At 39.7% G+C, this 27,907-nt stretch overlaps 1 protein-coding gene across 5 annotated transcripts in view; it reads left to right on the forward strand.

Moving 5' to 3' along the window:
* Window positions 1-27,907, forward strand: part of EFCAB2 (EF-hand calcium binding domain 2) — a 115,401-nt gene that overhangs the window by 54,634 nt on the left and 32,860 nt on the right. For all 5 annotated transcript variants that reach the window (XR_003523131.2, XM_027612209.2, XM_027612211.2 and 2 more), the window contains one exon: window positions 4,180-4,264. Coding sequence is in view for 4 of the 5 variants with exons in the window: in XM_027612209.2 (XP_027468010.1) it covers window positions 4,180-4,264 (85 nt within the window). In the remaining variant the exon portion in view is untranslated. The remainder of the gene's footprint in view (window positions 1-4,179; window positions 4,265-27,907) is intronic.

Raw genomic sequence — 27,907 nt, forward strand, 5'->3', positions numbered from 1 at the left:
CTTGTAAAAGTCAACACTCAGAAGACATAATCCAATTTAAAAATGGGCAGAAGAAATGAATAGACATTTTTCCAAAGAAGACATGCAAATGGCCAACAGACACATGAAAAGCTGCTCAACATCACTGATCAGAGAAATACTAATCAAAACCACAATGAGTTACCACCTCATACCTGTCAAAATGGCTAAACTCAACAACACAAGAAAAAACACAACAAACACAAGGTGTTTGCAAGGATGTGGAGAAAGGAAACCCTTTTGCACTGTTGATGGGAATGCAAACTGGTACAGCCACTCTGGAAAACAGTATGGAGATTCCTCAAAAGGTTAAAAATAGAACTACCCTACAATCCAACTGTTGCACTACTAGGTATTTACCTAAAGAATACAAAAATACTAATTTAAAGGGATACATGCACCCTGATGTTTATAGCAGCATAATTTACAAGAACCAAATCTTGGAAACAGCCCAAATGTCCATTGACTGATGAATGGATAAAGAAGATGTGGTATATATACACAATGTAATACTACTCAGCCATCAAAAAATGATTAACATAGCATAATAATAAAAAAGTTTTTTTTTAAATGAAATCTTGACATTTGCAATGACGGAACTAGAGGGTATTATGCTAAGTGAAATAAGTCAGAGAAAGACAAATACCATATGATTTTAGCCTTATTAGGACTTTAAAAAACAAACAAGCAAAGGGAAAATTAAAAAAAGAGACAAACCAAGAAACAGACTATAGAGAACAAACTGATGGTTACCAGAGGGGAGTGGGGGGCGGGCAGGGCAGTAGGATGGGTGAAATAAATGATGGGGATTAAGGAGGGCACTTGTGATAAGCACTGGGTGTTGTATGGAAGTGTTGAATCACTGTATTGTATTCCTGAAACTAATATTACACTGCATGTTAACTAACTGGAATTTGAATAAAAACTTAAAAAATAAATGAAATGACCTTAAATTTAAAAAGCAGATATCAGCTTTGTGCATTGGCAGTGTTATAACCAGTGAGACTTTACCAAGACAATTTTTTTTTTTTAAAGATTTTATTTATTTATTTGACAGAGACACACAGCGAGAGAGGGAACACAAGCAGGGGGAGTGTGGGAGAGGCAGAAGCAGGCTTCCCGCGGAGCAGGGAGCCCGATGCGGGGCTTGATCCCAGGACCCTGGGATCATGACCTGAGCCGAAGGCAGACACTTAACGACTGAGCCACCCAGGCGCCCCTTCTAAGACAATATGATGACTAATTAGAACCTTCCCAATACCCCACACAAATCCAGCTGTATTCAACTCATTGTATTTCAGTGAGATAATAAGACAAACTCACAAAGATGAGTTGGGCAAGCTTGTTCACTAAAGAATAATTATAACAATGGAAAATTGGAGACAACTGAAAGTCTACAATTAGAGGGTTGGCTAAATTATGATAAAGCTCTATAATGGAATACCAAACAGTCACTAAAAATGATAATGTAATCAATATTCTTTTGAGAGTACAAGATGCTCCCAATTTATTGTTGAGTGAAAATTAGATTAGGAGAAAACAATAAAAGTAGCTAACTCTGCATGGTAGGATTTGAAGTGATTTTTACTTAATCTAAACTCTTTCTTGCATATCCTTTTTTTTTCCTCCAGTAATCATGTATGATATTGATGATCAGCAAGGATATGAAACTGGTTTTATTTTAGGAAAACAAATGCAAACAACTAACCTGAAAAATTGTTTGCAGTAATTATGACACAGGGTTAAGTCTTCATTATTTAAAGAGCACATACAAATTGCTAAGAAAAAAATGGAAGATCCTAGTAGGGGTGAGCAGAGAGCAGGAACAGATAGCTCACAGCATAGAAAGAAGAAGTCACATACAAGCATATGGATCATCATTCAGAGTCACTTGTAATCAAGGAAGTATAAATTTAAATAATGAGATAACAGTTATTTTTTTGCTTATTAAATTAGCAGACATGGTTCATTGTCATGTTTTTTATGATAAAGAAAAATTAATATCAATAAATTGTGGTATATTCCTTTCGTACTGTTAAAATGGAAGGTTATATAGGTTATGAAGTGATTAAGAGTTATGGTTTTTAAACTAATGAGTACTAGCAGTTAGTGAAGTGGGGGGTAGAGTGTGGGAGAGAGCAGGATCTCTCAAGTGAGATAGATCGAGTTCAGTCCAGCTCTGCCACTTGGCAACTCTGTGATCTTGCACCAGTTGCTTAACCTCTCTGAGCTTTATTGTATTTTATTTGTTTTTGTGTGTGTGTGTCTTATTTTTTTTTAGAGAGAGAGAGAGCCCGAGTGAGGGGAGGGGCAGAGGGAGAGGGAAAGAAAGAATCCTAAGCAGGCTCCACGCCCAGCGCGAGGAGCTTGAGGCAGGGCTTGATCCCACGACCCCAAAATCATGACCCAAGCCAAGATCGAGTCTAATGCTCAACTGATTGAGCCACCCAGGCACTCCAGACCTCTCTGAGTTTTGATCGATACTTATCTCTGGTTATAAATGTAGGTACGGCACCTGACACAGAATCTGGTACATAGTGTTTCATTCGGTAAGTTTTTGTTGAGTGAATGAATGGTAGTTCTTAAATGATACATATAAAAAGTTGTGTGTGAAGAAAGATTGGAGGAAAATATAGCAAAGTGATGAGTGGTTATGTTAGGGTAATGTTACTTGTAGGGAATATGAGTAAATTTTTTCCCATTTTCTGCAATTTGATGGTAATATATTTATAATTAAAATGAGTATATGAACTCAATCTCTCCCTTTCTGGGCGTCCTATGTTACTTATTATTTGAAAAATAAATTTTGAGACTTGACTGCATTGTTTTTCCCTTTATTCTTCCACTCAGCCAAACACCTTGGAGTCAACCTCAACCCCTTTCTTTTCCTCTGCATCTAACATCAAACCTATCAGCAAGTCTTGACAACTCTGCCCTTTAGAATATATCCAGAATCCTATCATTTCTCACCATCTCCAACTGTTTCCATCCTTGTCCTGTCACCATTAGACTCTCTCTAGAATACTGCAATAACCTCCTAACCGGTCTCTCCTTCCACCTTTGTTCCTTTCTGGTATATTCTTAACATTATAACTGAAGTGAATATAAGCCAGGCCATGTCACGTCACTGCTTAGAACCTTCCGGTGGTTCACTATCTCATTTAAAGTAAAAGACAAAATCTTTAAAGCAGTATACAGAGACCATATAGAACTTGTCCTCCCCCCCCTAAAATCACACCTTTCTGACCTTATTTCTACCATTCTGCCTCTGCGGTTCTATTTGCCTAAAAACTCCTCCTGTAGATATTCATAAGGCTGGGTTTTCCCCCCTGTGCAGAAGACACCTTATCACTAAGGAGGCCTTCCGAAACCACCACCCCACTCCTTTCTCAAGACCCCGCCCGCCCAGCACTCTGTGTCCCTTACCTGCTTTATTTTTTCCAGCACCATTTGACTTAACAGTGTATTTTTTACCAAATATGTAGAAGCTTATATATCTCCCTCAATAAAAACAGCTCTGTGGAGGTAGGCATTTTTGTCTGTTTTTTTCCCTCTTATAATGTTAGCAGTTAGAATAGTGTCTAGCACCTAGCAGAGACTCAATAAATGTTTATTGAATAAATGACTTTTTAATCGTTTCTTATAAGTAAGTCTTAGTCTCAAAACTAGTTTGAAAGCCCTTTGAGAGAGTGTCTTGTGTTGCTTTTGCATGCTTCCCACTCCCCAACTTCAGCCCTCCTGAAGTGCACAGGCAGGCACACCAGTGAGCCACACTCTATCCGTAGAGCTGGACTCCTTCTGCCTCTTGGGCTGGGACTCTGCCCAGACTACTTGTGACAAAAGATAGGCTGTGTTGGAAGCATTCTATACCTTGATCTGCGTGGTGGCCTCATGACTACATACACACGAAATCCATGGCACTGTGTACTCAAGAGTAGTGCACCTCTGGTACTGTGTTATGTGTGTTTCGTGCCTCAGGAAACGAGAGTCTGTCCATTCCTTGCTATCTCTAGACGAAGATGAACATGCTACATGATGCTAAGATTAGGAAAGAGTTCTACATGCTCTTCCTCACTGAGAACTTCTAGCTTAGTGGTTGAAATTTTTGTTTTGAATTCAAAGGTAAAGTAAAACACTTTTTATTTACTTTGTCTTTTGCAGAGATAGCCGTAGCAGAATATCACAAAAAAATCAAGGAGGCTTTTGAAGTGTTTGACCATGAGGCGAATAATACAGTGGATGTGAGGTTTGGCAATGTTTTCTTTGTTCTAATTCTAAATTACTGATACAACTCTTACGGTAGAAGAGGGCTCTTGTCTGTTTTTCAGTCCTTGGATTTATTATGCTATATATCTATTTATTTGAGAGAGAGAGTGTGTGGGGGCATGTGAGTAGGGGGAGGGGCAGAGGGAGAGAATGTTCAAGCAGACTCCCTGCTGAATGTGGTGCCCAACGTGGGGCTTGATCCCTCGACCCACGAGATCATGACCTGAGCTGAAACCAAGAGTTGGACTCTTAACCGACTGAGCCACCCAGGTGCCCCTTATTATGCTATTTAAATTTTTTATTTTCCTATGATTGCTTCAAATCAATACTGTTTCTTACTCTTTATAGTCTGGTGAAAAGGATATCCACATTGGCCATTTCAACCTGTAGACTGTACGTTCTGTGAGGGAGGTGAACTCTGCTGGAGCATTAGTGCTAGAGACTTAGTTGGTGCTCAGTAAATAATTGTTGAGTGAATGAGCAGAATTTCTTTTTAAAATGAGTATAGGGCACCTGGATGGTGCAGTTGGTTAAACCTCAGACTCTTGGTTTCAGCTCAGGCTGTGATCTCAGGGTTGTGAGACTGAGCTCCGTGCTGGGCTCTGTGCTTAGTGTGGAGTCTGCTTGAGATTCTCTCCTTCTTCCTCTGCCCCTCCCACTTGTGCTCTCTTTCTCTCAAATAAATAAATAAATCTTTAAAAATTAAGATAAAATAAATATGTATTATCAAGCCATGAATTAGAAAGATTAATTATGCTTAAATGATGATGCACTCCCCAAGTGAAATAACAAAATGAACCCAAATAAAAGAACATAAAGGATGAGAGAGAGACATGAATACTGGTAGATCAGGAATGGAGTAAAGGGGATGGAATAGTTCGAGACCAGAAAGAAAAAAAAAAGGCAGAGGGAGATGATCCAGGAGAAGAACAGAAGTTGTGGGATCCACGGAGCAGCCATGAAACGGTTCTTCCAGAAGAGCAGCGAGCTGAATGAGGAACATTTGGTGGGATTACAGTCTCAAAACTCAGAGCCTAGTACACAGAGGCCAGCAGGGCTGTGGGAAGAGACGGAGTGGAACTGGAGAGGGACAGTTTGGTGCCCTCACTTCCAGGACTGGTCAAGGGCCTAAGTGCTTTAAACTGGAGGAACAGTATACAATTTTCTTTTATTTGCGACATATTGTCACTATACATGTTGTTTAGTTTCTTACACCTGGAGGCACAAGGTATGATTGCAGGAGAGGAGACTGAGAGGTGCAGTCCAGTTGATTACTTTATAGTAGCACCTTATAAAGCTGAGTTTTATACCTCGTCTGTGTTTATGGGCCTTACAGCAGGGGATAAGGTTGAGAATTACGTTCCAGAACCATCACTGTCTTCGGCCCTTTGTAAGCCCTGGCTCAGCTATTGCCAAGGAAGTGTGCGGGTCACGTGCGGGGCTCCAGGTGCTCAGGCACTGGTGCGGGCTGAGAGAGCGACCGTGGAGTGCGAGTACCTGAGGACGAAAATGACCGGGCGGAGGGGATTTGGTGGCCGTGATAGGGTTTGGGATGGGGTGGGGAGCATTTGACATGCGCGACCAAATCCCTGGATGGCCTTTGCCTCAGACCCCTCACTGAAGCTGCAGAGCTCTCCTGGGGGCAGGGAAGAGAGGGACTGTGAGAGAGGCCAGGGAAAGTGGGAGGAGGACCAGGAGAGCTTATGAGAGAGAAGGGCAGCAGAGAAGAGAAGCCAGCATTTACTCAAGGCTTGCTGGCCGACAAAAGACCTGTAATTGGGTGCAGGGCGCTCGTGTGTATGACCTCATCTTAGTCTTTTTATTTGTATGGTAAGAGTTGGCATCTCCAGTTTCTGGAAACGAAGAAAAGGTAAATAGCTTGCTCAAGGTCATTTCAGGGTTTTAAAATTCTAAGTCTTCTGCCTTGCCCCGCTCCCCCCTTCCCCCACCCCTCCTCACCCTTCGCGGACCTCCTGGACCTGTCTCCTGCCTTTGGGCCCCATGAAAGAAGCAGTGAAAAGAAAACCTCCCAGCTCTCTTAGAGCACTGATGCCAGGTCTTTTTTGGGTAAAAGTGCTAATTCAGGAAAAATAGACATGCTTATGGGATGCATCTTTTTCCCATTCAAAATTTTAAAAATTTTCCTGAGACCCCAAGGGAAAGTGTATATTTTTACAACCTAAATTGTCTACTTTATTAAGTAAAGAAGATTACAAAGAAAATTGGCATTATTTTTCTAAAATATTAATGCTACGCATATTCGAATCATAGCAACAGGGATGGATGTAGCTTCCTAGTCTTCATTCCTTCTGTTAATTTGTATAGTACTCTGAAGCTCGTAATGGGTGTTCTCGTGCAGCTGGGGTCATTACTGTGCACGCTTTATGGGACGGAGGAGCAAAGTGACTTGCCCAAGAGGGCACAAGGGGCTAGCAGCAGAGTCGGAGCTCGAGGTAGTTCCCTGTGTTTGGGCAGCTGCCCAGCAGCCCCGGACGAGCCCCCGGGAGCGCAGTGATGAATGAGATCTGGTCCTGCCTTTCCCAGCCTCTGCCCACTCTTGTAGAAACAGTTAATCTAGCTAGAATTTATTTTGGCGTGTGATTAAAAGTGAAGGTCAAAATATAGACCTTTTCCCCCTCCAAATTGCTAAACAGTTTATTTTATTTACATCATGAATTGTTACACCTACTTTATAATATACTGCATTTTCTATAGTTGAATCTAATTTGGGCTATGTATTCTGATCTATCACTTTACTTTTCAATCTTCTGCTAGGTCAGTCCAATACTAATTGCTGTAAATTTATTTTTTTAAAGATTTTATTATTTATTTGAGAGAGAGAGAGAGAGAGCACAAGCAGGGGGAGCAGCAGGGAGAGGGAGAAGGAGAAGCAGATGCCCTCCTTGAGCATGTGAGGCTGATCCCAGGACCTTGAGATCATGACCTGAGCCAAAGGCAGACGCTCAACCAACTGAGCCACACAGGTGCCCCTAATTGCTGTAAATTTAAAATGTGTTTTAGTATCTGATAGAACTAGGCTCTTTATTACTCTTCTTTTTAAACATTTTAATTAATTGAAAAACATTTAATTGAAAAAAAATAAGACATAGAAACAACCCAATTGTTCATTGACAGATGAATGGATAAGGAAGTTGTGGTGTACACACACACACACACACACACACACACACACACATACACATATTATTCAGCCATAAAAATGAGGAAATCCTGCCGTTTGTGACAACATGGTTGAATCCTGAGGGATATGCTAAGTGAAATAAGTCAGAGAAAGACAAACAACCTATGATTTCACATGTATGTGGAATCTAAATACAAACCATCAAAAAAAACAAACTCAGAAGAAGAAATGGGACTTGTGGTTACTGGGCGTGGAGGATGGGGAGGGGGAATTGGAGGGAGCTGGTTAAAAGATGCAAACGTCTAGTTACAAGGTGAGTACTAGGGATGTAATGTACAACAGGATGAGTACACCTAACGCCGCTGTATGGTTTATAGGGAAGCTGCAAGGAAAGTAAATCCTAAGAGTTCTCATCACAAGGAGACCCTTTTTCCCCCTTACTTATTTTTTAATTGTGTCTGTATAAGCAGATGAATGTTAGTTGAACCTCTTGTGGTCATCATCTCCCAACCTACATAAATCAAACCATCATGCTGTATACCTTAAACTTACACAGCAATCGATATATGTTGATTTTTTTCTCAAGAAAACTGGAAAAAAAAAAAGAATTGAAGGCAGAATTCAAGTGGTGTAGAGAAGCGTTGGATGGAGTGGGAGTCCAGAGACATAGATAATGGCTTGGTTTGGGCAGGAGAGAGCTGTTCCTAGAGGGGCTTCCAGCACGTTTGGCTGTGTCTCCCCTACCCTGTAGGTAAGATGCCATTTTCCTTGTAGGACAGACCTGGGCCCCTTTACAGATCAATTTTGTGGCTGTTACTCTCCCTTCTCCCAACCTCTGCTTTGCACGAATTGAAAGATTGAATTTGAAACTGTACCACTACGTAAAACATCATGAAAGGGTTCCTTGCTGCTCTCCTCCTGGCTCCGAGGGGCACCCCCCCCGCCGGGGTCCAGAATCAGACCCCCTGGGCTCCACTCCTGGCTCTCTAAGTAACTTACTTTTCGCCTTCACCTCCTTTCAGGGGTCTGAGAAGTCAAAACTATTTTTTACAATAAATCTAAGGCAGTATTTGCTATTTTCATTCTCATTTTTTCACAAGTATATATTGGAGTTTTTGAAAAGTTACATGATGTGTGATATTGCAACAGATTGGTTGCCAAACCAGATAGGAGAATCCAGCTGTCTTCTGTTAAGCCAGACATTACAGAGATTTGCAAACATGTAAAATGGTGCCATTCTTCTAATTAAATTTGTTCTTGTGGAAAATATAGTTATTTTTCATAAAATTATGTTATTGACCTACACTTGTAATGGATTTATTTGTTATTTCTGAAAGAAAAATTTAAAGTATTTTAAAAAGATTTCTAAGTGAATATTTTAAAATTTTTTGAGGTTTAATTTCTTTTATGGCAAATATAGATAAATACAACTCACATAAGGAAAAGCTTTCTGAGGATTTCTTACCATTTTTAAGAATGCAAAAGGAGTTCTAAAACCCAAAAATATGAGAACCACTGTTGTCAGTGGACATTTTTAAAGCTCTTAGAACAATATTAGCTCAGAACAAATTAGCTTGGGATTTAAAACTTAGAACAAATTAGGTATTATTAGTAGTAGTATACTTTATAATCTTAAAGTCAACAATTTAGAGTTGTTTTTCTTCTGTTTACTCTGGATTAGTAATTATACATAACAAACTTCTCATAAGAATTTTTTACATATTTCTGTGCATTCTGTTTTGATCTTTTAAGTTTTGAAGTGGTTCATTCTCCTTGTTAAATAGTTTTTGAAAGTTGGCACCTTGAAAAACATCGAGGCAGGTTTTTAAAAAATCACAGTAATTGGGGGCATTTTAATTTGTCTCATGTAAAACCTGGAACATAATACCTGTTGACTTACGTACATTTTCCTGCTCTGTGTTGAGATTTCAATCAAAAGACTGATTGAAAATCAAGTTTTTGAATAGATAATATATAGACGTGGGGTAAGATCCGAAAGGTACAAAAAGTAGTGATCTTTTCACCTCTAACTCCTGGCTATCCAGTCCTTTTCCTTTCCTAAGATTTTATTTATTTATTTATTTGAGAAAGCGTTAAGAGAGAGCATGCGCACAAGCAGGGGGAAGGGCAGAGGGATAGGGACAAACAGACCCCATGCTGAGCGTGGAGCCTGACGTGGGGGCTCCCTTTCAGGACCTTGAGATCATGACCTGAGCGGAAACCAAGAGCCGGACACTTACTGACTCAGGCACCCAAGTGCCCTCTCCAGCTCCTCTTTTTAAAGGCAAGAGTTGTTACAGGTTTTTTCCAGAGAAAGTCCGTGCAAATACGAGTGTGTGTGTGTTTTATTGTGTTAAGTATATATAACATAAAATTTAACATTTTAACCATTTTTAAGTGTATAGTTTAGTGACTTTAGTACATTTACATTACTGCTCTCCATCTCCAGAACTTTTTCATGTTCCTAAACCAAAACTCTGTACCCTTTAACTTTTTTTTCTGAAGATTTTATTCATTTATTTGAGAGAGAGTGTGAGTGGTTGGGAGGAGCAGAGGGAGAGGGACAAGCAGACTCTGTGCCGAGCATGGAGCCCGATGCAGGGCTCGATCCCACCACCCCAAGACCATGACCTGAGCTGAAACCAAGACCCAGGCAGCCAACCAACTGAACCACCCAGGTGCCCCAACTCTGTACCTTTTAAACAATAACTCCCCATTCCTCCTCTCCCTCACTCCTGGTAACCACTATTTTGCTTCCTGTCTCTATGAGTTTAACTGTTCTACGTACCTCATATAAGTGAAGTCATACAACATTTGCCCTTTTGTGTCTGGCTTATTTCTTTTAGCATAATGTCTTTAAGGTTCATCCATGTTGTGACATGAGTCAGAATTTCATTCCTTCTTAAGGTTGCGTAATACTCTACTGTACATATATACCACATTTTGTTTATCCATCCCTCTGTTCGTGGACATTTGGGTTGTTACTGCCTTTTGGCTTTTTGAACAATATTGCTATGAACATTGGTGAACAGATATTTGTTCAGGTTCCTGCTTTCAGTTTTTCGGATGTCTACCCAGCAGTAGAATTGGTAGATCATATAGTCATTCTATGTTTAATTTCGAAGAGACCACCATACTGTTTTCCACGGGAACTGCATCACTTTACCTTTCTACCAGCAAAGCACAAGGATTCCAATTTCTCCATGTCCTTGCCAACACTTGTCATTTTCTGTTTTCCATCTTTATTGTAATGGGTGTAAAGTGGTATCCTGTTGTGGGTTTTTTTTTTTTTTAAGATTTTTATTTATTTATTTGAGAGAGAGAGACAGAGAGACATCGAGAGAGGGAACACAAGCAGGGGGAGTGGGAGAGGAAGAAGCAGGTTCCAGCTGAGCAGGGAGCCCGATGTGGGGCTCGATCCCACAACCCTGGAATCATGACCTGAGCCAAAGGCAGATGCTCAACGACTGAGCCATCCAGGCGTCCCCCTGTTGTGGTTTTGATTTGCATTTGCCTAGTGAATAATGTTGTTGAGCATTTTGTATGTGTACATCTTCTGTGGAGAAATGTCTGTTTAAGCCCTTTGCCCATTTTTAAATTGTATTGTTTGCTTTTGTTTTTGTTTTTTTTGATGTTGAGTTATAGGATGTGTGTGTATGTTTTTACATAAGTGGTGAGAAACTAAATTATTCTGTACTTTGCTTTTTTTCACTTATCATAATTTTGTGATTATTCTTTATTAGTACATAAGAGTTTCCTCATTTCATTGTATGGATGAAACATAATATACTTACTTAATCTCCTCTCAATGGGTATTTAGGTTGTTTTCAGGCTCTTGTTATGCTAGTCCATGTTGCTGAGAATATCTTACTCTGCATCTTATTTTCAAAAGTAAGAATTTTTCTTTAGGATAAATTCTACGTATATCAAAGTGCATGAATATTTTTGCTAGAGGTTGCTATATTGACAATGTATGCTCTCATTTCCTTTTATGAGCGTGCCTATTTTCCTGCTCTCTCTCAAAGGAAGTTAATTATCAAACTTTAGAATTTTTGCTAATGTGATACCTGAAAAATAGAAGCTCAGTGTTAATTTCATTTCTCTAATTATGGACATGTTTCTGTATATCTAAAAATGATTTATGGGGATGCCTGGGTGGCTCAGTCATTAAGCGTCTGCCTTCAGCTCAGGTCATGATCCCAGGGTCCTGGGATCAAGCCCCACATCGGGCTCCCTGCTCTGCAGGAAGCCTGCTTCTCCCTCCCCCACTTCCCCTGCTTGTGTTCCCTCTCTTGCTGTGTCTTTCTCTGTCAAATAAATAAAATCTTAAAAAAAAAAATAAAAGTGATTTATATTTCCTTTTGTTTGAACTGGCAGTTCATGGCCTTTCCCATTTTTTATTGAATTGTTTATCTTTTTATATATTAAAGATCTTAGCCATAGTGTGTGAAATGTATGCCACCTGTCTTTTGACTGGTTTTACTTTCTGGTGTTCAGAAATTTAAAAAAAATGGTTAAATTACACACCATTTGAATATGGATTTGACTTTTGAGGGCGCCTGGGTGGCTCAGGTGGTTAGGCGTCTGCCTACGGCTCAGGCCATGATCCCAGGGTGCTGGGATTGAGCCCTGCATCGGGATCCTTGCTCAGCAGGAAGCCTGCTTCTCCCTCTCCCATTCCCCCTGCTTGTGTTCCCTCTCTCACTGTGTCTCTCTGTCAAATAAATAAATAAAATCTTAAAAAAATGAATATGGATTTGACTTTTGGAAACAAACAAAAATCATCAGAGTAGTTTTAATAGAATAAATTTAAGTTGGCCTGAATAAAGCTAGTATGGTAAAAAAGAAAAAAACAACATTCCACAAGGAATGTCTCTAAAGTAAAGAAGTGAGTTAATTTTTCCATGAAGCTGATAAATTTAATTTGAATGTCACTCAAATCTGAATCACAAACCAGTCTAGTTTTTTTAATATATGTTCTTTCATCTTTGACTCTAACAGAATAAAAGTATACTAGAAGTTGGTGGAGTCAGTTGCTGGCTCTATCTTTGATTTTTTTTTACTTTATTACTAATTCCCTATGCTGTTCTTTTCATTTGTTATTTATTTTATAACTAGAAGTTTGTACCCCTTAATCTCCTTCACCTGTTGTATCCACCCTCCCCCCCACCTCCTTTCTGGCAACCACCAGTTTGTTCTCTGTATTTAAGAGCCTGTTTGGTTTTTGTTTGTTTGTTCATTTGCTTTGCTTTTTAGATTCAATATATAAGTGAAATCATATGGTATTTGTCTTTCTCTGTCTGACTCATCTCACTTAGATAATATCTTCTAGGTCTATCCATGTTGTTGCAAATGGCAAGATTTCATTTTTTTTTATGGCTAAGAAATGTTCCTGTGTGTGTGTGTGTGTGTGTGTGTGTGTGTGTGTGTGTGTGTGTGTGTGTGTGATCCCATCTTCTCTATCCATTCATCTATTGATGGATACTTGGGTTGCTTCCATATCTTGGCTCTTGTAAAAAATGCTGTAGTAAACATGGGGGTGCAGATATCTTTTTGATTTAGTATTTTGATTTCTTTGGGTAAATACCCAGTAGTGAAACTGCTGGAACATATGGTATTTTTATTTTTAATTTTTTGAGGGTCTCTTACTGTTTTCTATAGTGGTTGCACCAATTTACATTCCTACCAACACTGCCTGAGGGTTCCCTTTTCTCTCCTTTTTTGCCAACACTTGTCCTTTTTTGTCTTTTTGAGACTAGCCATTCTGATTGGTGTGGGGTGGTAGTTCATTGTGGTTTTGATTTGCATTTCCCTGAGCACCTTTTCATGTGCCTGTTGGCCATCTGTATGTCTTCAGGAAAAAATGCCTAGTTAGGTCCTCTGCCCATTTTAATCAGATTACCTGGGGTTTTTTTGGTTTTCCATTGTATACATTCTTTATATATTTTGGATATTAACCCCTTATTGGATATGTCAGTTGCAAATATCTTCTGTCATTCGCTAGGCTGCCTTTCTGTTTTTGTTGATGGTTTTCTTCACTGTGAAAAAGATTTTTATTTTGGCACAGTTCCAATAGTTTATTTTTGCTTTTGTTTCCCTTGCCAGAGGAGATATATCTACAAAAATGTTGCTAAGGGCAATGTCCAAGAGATTACTGCCTCTGTTTTCTTCTGGGAGTTTTATGGTTTCAGATTTTACATTTAGATTTAATCCATTTTGAGGGGGTTTTCTTAAATGTGGTGTAAGAAAGTGGTTCAGTTTCATCTTTTTTTGCATGTAGCTATCTAGTTTTCCCAATGCAATTTATTGAAAAGACTGTCTTTTCTCCATCGCATATTCTTGCCTCTCTATCCTGTTCTACTGATGTATGTGTTTGTTTTTGTGCCAGTACCATACTGTTTTGATTACTATGATTGGATTTTTATGTGTCACCCTCTTTTTATTCATTTTCCTTATACCTGCATCACTTAAACCACAGGAGTGTTAAGAGTAGCAAATGGAAAAATATGTAAGAGTTTTTGAAAAGTATATAAGGTCAGATCAAGTTATATATGTTTTTAACACTCCATTCTAATCAATTCCAGAATGGATTCATCCTCAAGAATTTGGTGCGCCAAGATGATGTAGGATCCAATCCTGGAATAAAAGTGCTGGTCATCCCCCTTTCCCCAACTACACCCATCTGTGCCCTTGCTATGTTTCAGTGCCTTTGCACAGTGACGTCATTGGTATTCTAGACTATTCTGTGTTTACTTTATTCTTGCTTCCACTATAGGAGATTTTTCCTAATATTTTCTTGTTGTTTTCTTAGTCTTTGAGCAAATTTTTTGTAGCCCAGCTGTCCCAGGTGTCCTCCTGCTAATGCAGTGAGTCTCTTTTCCAGTGCTTCCATCTCAACTCAACATGAGTCTCTGAGGCACACAACACCCACTGTTCATTTTTTACACTGATAAGGAGTCTTGAGTTTCTTAAGCAGTTGGCAGGAACTTTGAGTGTATTAGGTCTTGTCTAAAATTCAGTAAGAAGTAGGTAATAAGAATCTCTTTGTGATGGATTAGGGATCACTCTTCCAAAGAAGACTGGAGGTACCATAAATATTATTTCTACCTCTTCAGATTTAATACTATGTTTGAAGATAAGTTAATAACAACATTTCACAATACATTTAATCAGGTAGTAAAAAGGGTGAGCAATATGGAGAGATTGCATGGGCAGTTTCCCTAAACAATTATTACCTGAGAAAGCTTGAGACTCAAAAGAGCTTTTGAAAAACTGTACAGGTCAATGGGTTTGTATTTATGTGATGGAAAAACAGTGTAAAAGAGGAATGGAATTGTTGGACCCATAGACCCCTTGATAGGGAATTAATTGTAAAAACTGGGGTCCATTTATTCATAGTTCACACATATGAGTGAGATGTATGATGAACTAGACTAGATTATAACTTGGATAAATTTTAAGAACAATGTTGAGTTAAAAAATTACAGAAGGAAGCAAACGTTCTAATACAATATATGTAAGTCTTAAACCTATAAAATAATAGTGTCTCTTGTTTATGAGTACAATGACATGCATGGGAATGATAAATATTATCCTCAGAATAGTGGTGGCATCTGAAGACACAAGGGGAAGGGATGGAGAGTGGGACTTTAGCTGTTTTCTGTCATGTTTTATTCTTAGGGAAAATATCTGAAGCAAATGTGGCAAAAGGTTAGCATTGGTTAAATCTCAGTATTGGATATATGGCCATTATATTTTTTCTCTACTTTTTCTGTAATATTTCACAATTACTCATAAAAATAAATATTTTTTCAAGAGTGGTTTATACCTTGTCTTTTCACCATCTCACTTACCAGTTGCTTTGTAAAAAATTGGGTTTGCTTATGGGGACCTGGGTGGCTTAGTTGGTCGAGTGTGTTGAGTGTCCGACTCTTGATTTCGGCTCGGGTTGTGATCTCAGGGTCCTGGGATTAAGCCCTGAGTGTGTGTGTGGGGGCGGGGGGTGTCCCTGCTCAGCAGGGTGTCTGCTTATCTCCCTCTCCCTCTGCCCCTCCCCCAGCTCACCAGCACAAGTGGTCTCTCTCTCTCTAAATAAATAAATCTTTAAAAAAATTGGTTTGCTTATAATGGCCCTTTTGACGAACTGTGATTAAGTAATCACTTAAAGTTTAAAAAATCATCCCAAATCCTACCTCCTGAAAGAACAGTTGTTAATGTTAGACAAGTGTAGTTCTAGATGTCTTTTTACTCATGTGTAATAAGATACATGGTTAGAAGGGTGGGGAGTTGATAAGAAAGGAAGGAGAAGGAATAGGAAGAAAGGAAAAAGAAAACATATGCAAGAAAAAAATCTAGAATATAATCTCCCTGAGGGCAGGACCTTCTGTCTGTTTTGCTCACTGCTATATTTCAGGACCTAAGACTGTGTTTGGTGCATAGTAGGTGCCCAGTATACATACATTTATTAAATGCACGAAGGAAGAGATTAGCCTATAAAAGTAAGATCATACTACTTTAAAAAAAATAAAAAGTATTAATTTAATTTTACTTGAATTAACAAAAGAAAAAAATAAATTTAAAGAAATTATGGACTCTCAAGTGTTTCCTGGTCATGAGAGACATTATTTTAAATTCAGAGAAGATAATGAGGAAAACATTAAGAGATTGTAGTCACTGTGTGTGTTCTTTCTTTAAATTTATTTTTTATTTTTTAATTTAGAGAGAGAAATGGGGAGGTAGGGGCAGAGGGAGAGGGACAAGCAGATTCCTCACTGATCGCGGAACCCGACTCTGGGCTGGACCTCATGACCCTGAGATCATGACCTGAGCCAAATCAAGAGTCAGATGTTCACCCGACTGTGCCATCCAGGCGTCCCATACTGTGTGTAAAAAGTGTCAGTTGACTCCCTCCTGTGGAGGATGCCGACATTAGCACTTTTAAAATTCCTTCCATTTTTTTCCCTCTCTCAGTCCCCCCATGTATCTCAGTTATATTATTATTTTTACACTAAGGTAGAATACTCATACTTTGTTTAGTATTAACAAAATTTTAAAGTATATTTTGTCTATATTTGAATGAAATTACTGCTGACCACCATTTCCCCTCCATTCAGGTATTCTTTGATTTGTATCTGCCATCTGGATTCTCATCTTGTCAGTTTTTGTTGTTGTTGTTGTTGTTGTTGTTGTTGTTTTTTCAGAGAGGGCTCTTGGGTATTTTTGCAAGTTCTTTAGTGTTTAAGATGTTTGCTTTAGGGTGCCTGGGTGGCTCAGTTGGTTAAGCGACTGCCTTCGGCTCAGGTCGTGATCCTGGAGTCTCAGGATCGAGTCCCACATCGGGCTCCCTGCTCAATGGGGAGTCTGCTTCTCCCTCTGACCGTCTCCCCTCTCGTGCTTTTTCTCACTCTCTCTCTTTCTAAAATAATATAAAAAAATCTTTTAAAAAAAATGTCCTGGCTTAAAAAAAAAGATGTTTGCTTTATATTCAGATATTTTGTACTTGAATGACATAAGTTTATGTCATCATTGTTAATAGCTGCAAGGTGAACACCTTGCGATGTATCACTATACCATAATTTAACATATCTCCTAATTTTGGCCATTTGGGTTGCTTATAATATGATGCTACTGTTATGTCAGGGCTAAAGGTATTAATGTGGAATTGTACAAAGACTGTAGCCCTTTCTCAGAATGCCAGAAAATAAATCCTGTAAGCCCAAATTCTTTTCTCTTACCTTTTCCTGAAGAAGAAGATTTTTTTTCTTGTTGGGAGATAGGGTGTCTCAATCTACATAATTAGGTTCTGATAGTCGAATGGTGGGGTGTGGTGGGGTGGGGTGAATAAGAAACTGCTATGGTCTGAATCCTTGTACCCCCCCCCCCACAGTTTCATGTGTTGAAATCCTAACCCCCACTGTGATAGTATTAGGAGGTGGGGCCTTTGAGAGGTGCTTAGGTCATAAAAGCAGAGCCTTTGTTGGTGGGATTAACACCCTAAGAAAAGAGACCTGGGAGCTAGCCTGTTCCTCTGCCAAGTGAGGTTCTGGCAAAAAGACGCTATCTAGGGAGCGCATTCTCACCACACCGAATCTGCCTGCACCAGGACCTTGGACTTCCCAGCCTTCAGAACTAAAAGAAATAAATATTAGTCATTTATAAGCGCTCAGTTTATGGTATTTTGTTAGAGCAGCCTGAACAGACTCAGAAACTCACTCTCACTGTCACAGGAAGGGGAGCTGGTCAAAGATGGTAAGCGGGAAGAAAGATGCAAGGGAGAATAGTGGATCTTGGTGACAGGATATGAAGGGAGTAATCAGTAAAGGGGATTAAAATTAAAAGTACATTTTTTAGGGGTGTTTGGGTGGCTCAGTCGATTGAGTGGCTAACTCTTAATTTTGGCTCAGGTCCTGATCTCAGCGTCCTGGGATGGAGCCCAACCTGGGGCTCTGCGCTCAGCAGGAAGTTCTCCCTCTGTCCCCGCCCCCAGCCCCCCTTGCTCATTCTCTCTCTCTCTCTCTCAAAATAAATAAATCTTTAAAAAAACATTTTTTACATAGATAATATATTTATATGGTTAAAAACTCGGAGAGAACAAAGTACAGATAAAAGTCTATCTAACTCCCTTCCACCAGCCATCCAGGACCCCTCCGAAGTACTAGCAACTAAAGTACTAATTTCTAGGAATCACTCCAGAAATATTCTATGCATACATATATATCATTTTCTTACCCCCCCCCCTTTTTTACTCAAATGGTTGCATACTTTCATTGTATGGTACTGTTCCCTTGGGTTGGGATCAAGCCCGTGATGAAGTTCATTTTAATGACTTCTCAGTAGCATTCAGGAGTCCAGAATGGATGTAGCTTTCCAGTTTATTCTTAGTCTAAGTGCATAAATGCACTAAGCTTTAGTGTATTGGAGGGCATCAGAAAGCTCAGTAAACCATACCCCGGGCTTTATAAATGGGAGTTGATTAATAGGATAGCACGTGACAGACAAATAACTCTTGGATTCGGACTACCCTGTTAAGACACTTCATTTGCTGTGTGATAAAGAGGACCTTTTCTGTATTTAATAGCTTGGGAGGCTGACTTGCTTGACTCTGGATTATAGATATCTGTCTGTTGTGTTTATCGTATTGTCTAGATCAAGTACGAATTTTGGTGTATGGCCATAAACATCAGGAGCCAGCCATATAGTCAGCTGAGGATTGGTGGTCTCAGGGGGTGTACTTCCTGGGGCCTCTGGGTGTGTACCCTCTGTGGCTTCCTGGTTCATATTCCTGCAGCCTCAACCTGTTCCCCTTAACATAGGAAATAAAATATGGTAAAATACAATAATGATGGAGCAGAGTGCTAATGATAGTGTCATAGGGCTTTCTGTTGTAGGTCTGTGGAGAGATATCATATTTGGCTAAGTCACCATCTCTGGTTAAAACAGCTGTGCCTAGGGAAGCAGGTCAAATGGTACAAAGCACCACAACCTGCATGTTAAGGAACTCTCACAAGGACTACAGATTGCTCCCTATCTGGTACAGTTACCCCCAAATCCTGATGAGGTTGTATAAGCCTCATATTAGGCCATTTCAACCCAATATCTAGGCCAATAGTGCTACTAATTCTCCTCGTCCCTGGTAGTGCTAGTGATTCATGCCACGGTGGTTGACTGTGGTAGAGATCGGGTAGTCTAATTTTATTACCTCTCTTCCTGAGCACATAGCTAAACTATAATTCCCACACTCCTTTGAAGATAGAGGGAGGCTGGGAAGTATGGTTTACGTAGCGTTTTGGCCAGTGGAATGGAGGTGGCAGTGAAGTGTGCCACTTTTAGACCTGATCCTTAAAAACCTCCCATGTGGTCCTCCATGTTTTCTCCCCTTCTGGCTGGACACATACAAGCCGAGTGATGTTGGAAACCGTGTGTTGAAATTGATGGAACCACAAGATGGAAGGAGCTGTGTCCCTGAATGATTATTTGGAGCAAAGCCATTCTTCGATCAGGAAAACCCATTTTGGATCTGACAGAAGCCACCTTCATAAGTGTAGTAAGCCACGGGGTGTTGACGTTTGTTGTAGTGGTGGCCATTATCCTCACAGAGTAGCATTATTGAGTTTTCTCCACAGGAACCCAAGGAAGGGTTTGGGACCCCTAAATATCTTAGCAAGCTATGTCCTAGGTTGTAGCTGGTTGAAGAGGGCTGATGATGACTAGAGGAAGAGCCATCATTGTTTACTACTCCTGTCAAGCATGACGTGAAAAATGTCTCCTTTTACGGCCTACCCTACGAATCAGAGGCTATGGAGATCAGATATATTTGTGGTTGCATAAAAAAGTCTGGGAGTTGTTTGAAATTGCCCCAGATCTCCTTGGGGGAAGTGAGGAGGGCAGTAGGGGTTAGTAACCAAGGGTTCTGTGTCATACACAGTGCAAGTGACTCCGTCCTGACCACTGTGGCCACAATTGTGGCCATGGAATTCAGTGTTCTACAAATTCTACACAGAGGGAGCGGCAGAAACTTCATCCATCTCATCTATAGAGACAGTATGGCCAGATGTCTAAATCTGTTCTTTCCCTGGGGGAGGTGAGAAAGACGGGACTGTTCTGGATGCTATTCGAGTGGCTGTGAAAGGGAGATTTGGTTACGTTAGCAGGGTCCCCAGGAGCATGGGAATTCATTATTTGTGTCTTTGAGGGACTCCGAAACAAGTGTTTAGAAGTGTCACTGCATAATGCAGTGATGAAACCAGGCCAGAAGCCAGGCTGCAAGTGCTGTAATTCAAGTCGGCTTCTGGTTAATTTAAAGGCATGGTAGCTACACCAGCTCCTAACCCATAGCCTTCTTCTGTTTCATTTTCTGAATTACTGAGAGGTGATACTCAAGTGTCTACTTTTTTTCCTGAAAACTACCGGTGCATTTTGTAATAGTTTCCAGCCTTTCACTGACAGCTCATTTTGGCCATCTTTCCTTTGCTCACCCAACTCTAAAATTGTTTTTGTTTTTCACTAAGAGCTTATTTTTCTTGCCTCTCCTAAGTTAAAAACGTATTGAAGACAAAATGTATTTAATGTTTGGATTCTTTAATGTGCACAACATCGTCTTTTGTCTATAGTCAGTGCCAATAGTGTTAGCAGAGTGTATGTTACTCATTTGTGGAGTTATTAGAAATGAATGTGTAAAGGTGGGTTGGGGCCATTCAGCAAATGGTCTTGTTTGTGCCCTACGGAGCCTGGGTTTTGTTATGTGGGCTTTAGAAATCCTTAAGTGCAGAGAAGTAACAGATTTGGGCTTTTAGAAAGAAAACTGTAGCTATAGGATGGTGGATAGATTGGCATGTAGACTAGAGCAATGGTTTCCAGTTCTGAGGGCATATACTAGAATCACCTGGGACCTTCTAAAAAAAACCCCATAAAGAGAGAAATGAGCAAAGACTTGAACAGGGACTTCCAACAAGCTTCAGTGACACAAATTCTTTTTTTTTTTTTAAGATTTTTAAAATTCATTTGACAGAGAGAACACAAGCAGGGGGAGTGGGAGAGGGAGAAGCAGGCTTCCCGCTGAGCAGGGAGCCCGATGCAGGGCTCGATCCCAGGACCCTGGCTGGGATCATGACCTGAGCTGAAGGCAAACGCTTAACAACTGAGCCACCCAGGCGCCACCTGGTGACACAAATTCTTTCAGTAGCAGGTACAAACAAGGATATGGGGTAAGAGGAATTCCCATGCTCTGCTCAAAGGAATCTTAATTAGAGGTTGGGGAAAATTTGGCTAACAGAGTGCGTGTGTGTGGTGGCCTCACAGAGCTGCCACATCACCCAGATAGTCCCAGACTGCATGCAGAAGAGCGGCAGGACTGCGGCTCTTAGAGCACCGAGAGCTCTCCAACCTAAGGAGACCCATTGGCTCTCCTGAACCCACAGCCTAACGCAAAGCAGAAACAGGGAAGTCTGCAGAGGGGCAGGCATGGATGGTATGAGCGCCTAGCCACACATTCACGAGTAAGTCAGCTTTCCTCGGCATTCACCCTGATCTCTGTATTGTGCCGAGTTCTCCTCTCCCTGAAGCAGCGAACATGGAATGCGCTAGCCACCTTGGTTTGGGGGGAGAGGGTACCATGAATTGGATGGAAAGGCTTTCATTGTCATTGCAAAATATCCCACTACATACATGTCTTTCATATAAAACAAAAAAACTTCTACCCAGTAAACCCCCCAGCTAATGCCCTATCACTGTCTTTCTCTTCACAGTTAAGAATCTTGATAAGAAAAAGAGTTTGCGGGGCACCTGGGTGGCTCAGTTGTTAAGTGTCTGCCTTCAGCTCAGGTCACGATCCTGGGATCCTGGGATCGAGCCCCACATTGGGCTCCCTGCTCCGCAGGAAGCCTGCTTCTCCCTCTCCCACTCCCCCTGCTTGTGTTCCCTCTCTTGTTGTGTCCCTCTCTGTCAAATAAATAAATAAAATCTTTAAAAAAAGAAAAAGAAAAAGAGTTTGCTTTTATTGAGAACCTTCACTCTGTTCATTCTTCATGTGCAATTTGTAATTTGACTTCTACCTCCATCCCCATTCCCATTCACACTGTTGTCTCCTGAGGCCACCAGTTGTCTCTTCCCTTGTCTTCCCTGAGTTCACCTTCTGTTTTCATCCAACATCTCCAGTTCTTCCTTCTCAGCTCCTTTTGGGGACACTATACCTCTGGATGACTTATTAATGTCCCCTGGAGGTTCATCCCCATCCCTCTTTTCACTTTATACCCTTTCTTGGGAAATCTCATCCACATCCAAATCTGGAGCTCAATCTGGAAAAAATTTTTAAAGTCTATAACAACTCTTAAAGTTTTAGGACAATGAGGGTGCCTGGGTGGCTCAGATGGTTAAGCATCTGCCTTTGGCTTGGGTCATGATCCCAGGGTCCTGGGATCAAGTCCCGCATCGGGCTCCCTGCTCCTTGGGAGCCTGCTTCTCCCTCTGCCTCTCTCTCTCTGTCTCTCATGAATAAATAAATAAAATCTTAAAAAAAAAGTTTTAGGACAATGAAATTGAAAACTTCTGGAAAGTAACTATAATGGAAATGAGATATGAAAATGGAAATGGCATTAGAATCCATGAGATACAACCAAATCAAAACTCATGAATGCCTATATCAAGCAAAATAACAGCATAAGAAAATGAATAGAATATTCAGTTCAGAAAGCTAGGGAAAAAGAATAAGCTGAGAGAAAGCAGAAGGGAGGGATTGGTGAAGATAAAAGCATAACGGCGCTGGGAAACGGAAACAGTAGGAACTAATAAATAAAATGAAAGGCTGGTTCTTTATGAAAGGTTAAAAAAAGAAATTCACTGGCTTTTTTTTTTTTTTTTGGAGAAAACACAAAAAGGCACCAATGACTGGGGTGAAATGACAATCAAAACAGGAAATCTAAACATATCATGAGAATAGTTTGTACAAGTCTATATAAGCACATTTGAAAATCTAGCTGTAAAGGGCAATTTTCTAGTAGAATATAATTTGTACAAATATAATTGTACACCTGGATTCGAACACTTACTATCGTTAAGCTGGCAATATTTCCCAAATCGACCAGCTTATTCAACATAATCCCTATCAAAATCCCAGCTGCCTTTTAATTTTTTTTCAATAATCGACAAGCTGATCCTAAAATTTATATGGAATTGCAAGGCACCTAGAACAGCCACAAACAATCTCAAAAAGGAAGAGCAAAGTCGAACTCACACTTCCCAATTTCAATATTTAAACAAAGCTATAGCTGGGGCACCTGGGTGGCTCATTTGGTTAAGTGTTTGCCTTCGGCTCAGGTCATGATCTTGGGCTCCTGGGATTGAGCCCCATGTCGGGCTCCCTGCTTAGCGGGGAGCGTGCTTCTCCACCTCCAGCTCCCCCGTGCCTGTGTTCCCTCTCTTGCTATCTCTCTCTGTCAAATAAATAAATAAAGTCTTTTTTAAAAAAACTTAAAAAAATAAACAAAACTTTAGTAATCAAGACTCTGTGATATGAGGTTTACGCATGTACTTCAATGGAACAAAGTTGAGTTTGGAAGTAAACCTTTACATTTATGGTCAATTGATCAACAAAGTTGGCAAGTCAATTCAATGGAGAAAGAATAATATTTTCACCAAATGGTGCTAGGACAGCTGGATATTCCCATGCAAATAAATGAAATTGGTCACCTGCCACATACCATATACAAAAATTATCTCAAAGTAGATGAGAGACCTACGCTAGGACCTAAAACTATAAAACTCTAGAAGAAAACATAGGTGTAGGTCTTTGTGACCAAAGATTAGTCAGTGGTTTCTTAGATATGACACCTAAAGCATAAGTAACCGAAGGAAAAAAAATAGATACATTGGACTAAATCAAAATTAAAAACTTGTTTTTTACCTTAAAGAAAATAAAAAGTCAGTCACAGGAGGGGGAGAAAATATTTGCAAATCATATGTCAGCATCCAGAATATACAAAGAGCTCTTACAACTCAATAAAAATACAAATAACTCAATTAAAAAGTGGATAAAGTATTTGAATAGACCTTTCTCCAAAGAACATATTTAATGGCCAATATGCACATGAAAATATACCAAACATCATTAGTTGTTAAAGGAATACACATCAAAACCATAAAGAAATGCTAGGGTGGCTATAATTTTTCAGATCCACTAGGGTGGCTATAATTTTTTTTAATGTAAAATAGTGAATGTTAGTGAAGATGTGGAGAAATTAGAGCCCTCATATGCTGCTGGTGGGAATGTGAAATGGTGCAGCCACTTTCAGAAACATTTTTGTAGTTCCTTGAGAAGTTAAAATACAGAGTTACCATATGACCTAGAAATTTCATTCCTAGGCATATGCCCAAGAGAAATGAAAAATTATGTTCACACAAAAACTTGCACATGAATGTTCATAGCAGCATTATTCCGAATAGCCAAAAAGGAGAAACTCAAGTGTCCATCCACTGATGAATGGATAAACAAAATGTGGTGTATCCATACACTGGAATATTCTTCAGCCACAAAGGGGAATGAAGAACTGACATGTGCTACAAGGTGGGTAAGCCTGGGAGATATTATGCCAAGTGGAAGATGCCAGACACAGAAGGCCATGTGTGGTATGACACTTCTAGGAAATGTCCATAGTAGGCAAATCCATAGAGAGGGGCAGTAGTTAGTGATCCCGAGGAGGTGAGGGGAGGGGAACGAGAAGGGACTGACAGGTCCGGGATCCTTTCTGGGGTGACGGAACTCTTCTACGATTAGGTAGTGGTAGTGGCTGCTTACTATTGTGAATTTACTAAAAACCACCGAATTATACCCTTTAAAAAAGTTAATTGACAAAAAATAAAGCAAAACAAATGAACAAAAACTGGATCCCAGTAAAGATAGAAAATTGATAACGTTACATAAAAAACTAATGATGGTGACTAACATAACATAATAAAATAAAATTAAATTTAAAAAAAAGATAGAAAATCGAAACATACTAAATTCCATAGAATGGATAGGGAAGTTTTCAAAGAGCTCTCTCACCAAAAGGCTTCCATCCAGATACTTTCATAGGAGAATTCTATCAAACCCGGAAAAAACTTTTGTACCAAGTTCTTCTAGAAAATAAGAAAAGAATGAAAACTTCCAAATTCTTTTTCTGAGATAAGTATAATACAGATAACAACAACTTAACTAAAAATATCCTCCAGAACAATCTTACTTATGAATATCTATATAAAGATTATAAGTGAAATGCCAGCAACAAAATGCAAGATCAGATTAAAGCAAAATGGGATTTATTCCAGGAGTGGAAGAACAGTACTATGTTGGGAAGTGAATTAATATATTTAATTATATTAATAAACCCTAGAGGAAATATCATAGGATCATCTTTATGGACACTTAAGAGGCATTCGACAGAATTCAACACACATTCATAATTTTAAAGACTCAATGTGTTGGGGTTGTGCAGAGAAACAGAAGCCGCTGGATACGTCTGTATCATCTATACCTACATCCGTATCTGCATCTGTATCTATATAGAGGGGGGAACGTGATTTATTATAGGGATTGGCTCACATAATTATGGAGACCAAGAAGTCCCATGACTACTGGGTGTAAGCTGGAGAACGAGGAGAGCCATTGATGTAATTCAGTCTGAGTCTGAAAGCCCGAGAACCAGGGGAGCTGATGGTATAAGTTTGAGTCCAAAAGCCCGAGAAGCAGGAGCACCGATGTCCAAGGGCAGGAGAAGATGGAGATTGTTCAAGCAAAGACAGCAAATCTGCCTTTTTTTCCGACTCAGGCCCCCATCAGATTAGATGATGCCCACCTACATTGGTGAGGGCAATCTTCTTTACTCAGTCTACCATTCAAATGCTAATCTCTTCTGGACTGCCTCACAGACACACCCTGAAATGATATTTTACCAGCTATATGGGCATCCCTGAAGCCCAATCAAACTGACACATAAAATTAACCATCACACTCAGTAAAGTAGATCTGGAAATATGTATATCTTCACATGAAATATGTGTATCTCAGCCTAAAATCCAGTTTCTTTCTTAATGAGGAAGGACAATCAACATTTCTGTTAAAGTCAGGAACAAAACGAGAATATCCATATTTGCCATTATTATTTAGTTTTTATTTTTGTTTTTAAAGTAGGCTCCATGCTCAGCATGGAGCCCAACATGAGGTTTGAACTCAAAACCCTGAGGTCAAGACTTGAGCTGAGATCAAGAGTGGGACGTTTGACTGACTGAGCCACTCAGGAACCCCCAATTTAGTATTAGAGGTTTTAGCTAACACAATTAGGTAAGTCATAATGGAGGCATAAATATTGGACATGACATGGTAAAAGGTAGAAAAGAGAGATGAGGGGCGCCTGGGTGGCTCAGTCTTTAAGTGTCTGCCTTCGGCTCAGGTCATGATCCCAGGGTCCTGGGATCGAGCCCCGCATCGGGCTCCTTGCTCCGTGGGAAGCCTGCTTCTCGCTCTCCTACTCCCCCTGTTTGTGTTCCCTCTCTCACTGTGTCTCTCTGTCAAATAAATAAATAAAATCTTTAAAAAAATTAAAGACGAGAGAAGGAAAACTGTCCCTATTTGCAGATATGAAATCATGAAATCTCTAGAAAACCCAAGAGACCCAAATTATCTCAGAAAAAAAAAGTCTGATAGAGTAGTAGGAAATAAAACTAATAGACAGAAATCAAGAGCCTACAACTATACAATGACCTGTCAGGTGATATATAATGGAAGATAAGACCCATCTACAAGCTAAAATTTATAGACATAAATATAACAAAAAAATTACAAATGCTAGCTTAGGAAAACCTGAAAGATACAGAAATAGACTTGAACAAATGGAAAGATGTACCATGTTTTTTGGACAGGAAGACTTGAACTCATAAAGATGTCAAGTAATCCTAAATCAACTTACAAATACAACATAGCCACAGTTAAAATACCAGTAGGTCTTTTCTGGAGCTACACAAGTGAATGTCATGCTCATATGAAAAATAAATAAGCAAGAATAGCCAGGAAATTGCTGATAAAGAAGAGAAAGGAGGTGAGTTTAGCTTTATTTGATAGTAAAACATTACAGATCCTTTACACTGAAAAGAATGTGGCATAAAAGAAAATGAAATAGAACAGAAAACCCAGAAATATTCCCAAGTGCATATGGAGAGTTCACTTATGAAACAGGGAAGAAGTCAGTTAAGCGTCAGACTCTTGGTTTCATCTCAGGTTGTGATCTCAGGGTCGTGAGATCAAGCCTCACATTGGGTTTTGCTCTCAGTGCTCACCGCAGAGTCTGCTTGAGATTCTATTTTCCTCTGCTCCTCCCGTTTGTGCGCTCTCTCTTAAATAAACAAACAAATCTTTAAAAATATATACAGGTGGATTTCTTTATGAATTTGAAATGGGGAAAATGACTCACAACAAAATCCTAAAGTAAAAAGACTGATCCACTCAGCCACATCCCAAAAATTTCAAGCAAAAATACCTTCAAAAAAAAAAAAATCAAGAGATGAACGACTATCTGAGAAAACTTATATTGCAAATGGCTAATATCTCTGAGGTGTAAAACTGGTAAGTCTTTAAATATATCTGATGAACCAGAACTCTCCATTCTTTGATCATAGAGAAAAAGTCATAAATTATTTTAAAATAAACTTTTTATTTCAAAAATTTTAAATCAAAGTTATTTTAAAACTTCTCAGTGTTTCTAAAAACATTTTATTTTGAAATTAATTTTAGAGTTACAGAAACACAATAAATAGTGCCGAGCATTCCTGTGTATCCTTTGCCCACCTTCTCCTAATGTTCACGTCCTTACTAGACGTCCCACAATTACCGAAGTGAAGATCTGGGACTTTCACCGGCTTTCCCATGACCTCTCCAGGAGGCAACCCAGAATCCTGGTTGCATTTAGTTGTCAAGGGTCTTCAGGCCTCCAACCTGTGACAGTTCCCCAGTGTTTC

The sequence above is a fragment of the Zalophus californianus genome, chromosome 10 (genome assembly GCF_009762305.2).
Source record: "Zalophus californianus isolate mZalCal1 chromosome 10, mZalCal1.pri.v2, whole genome shotgun sequence".
Taxonomy (NCBI): domain Eukaryota; kingdom Metazoa; phylum Chordata; class Mammalia; order Carnivora; family Otariidae; genus Zalophus; species Zalophus californianus.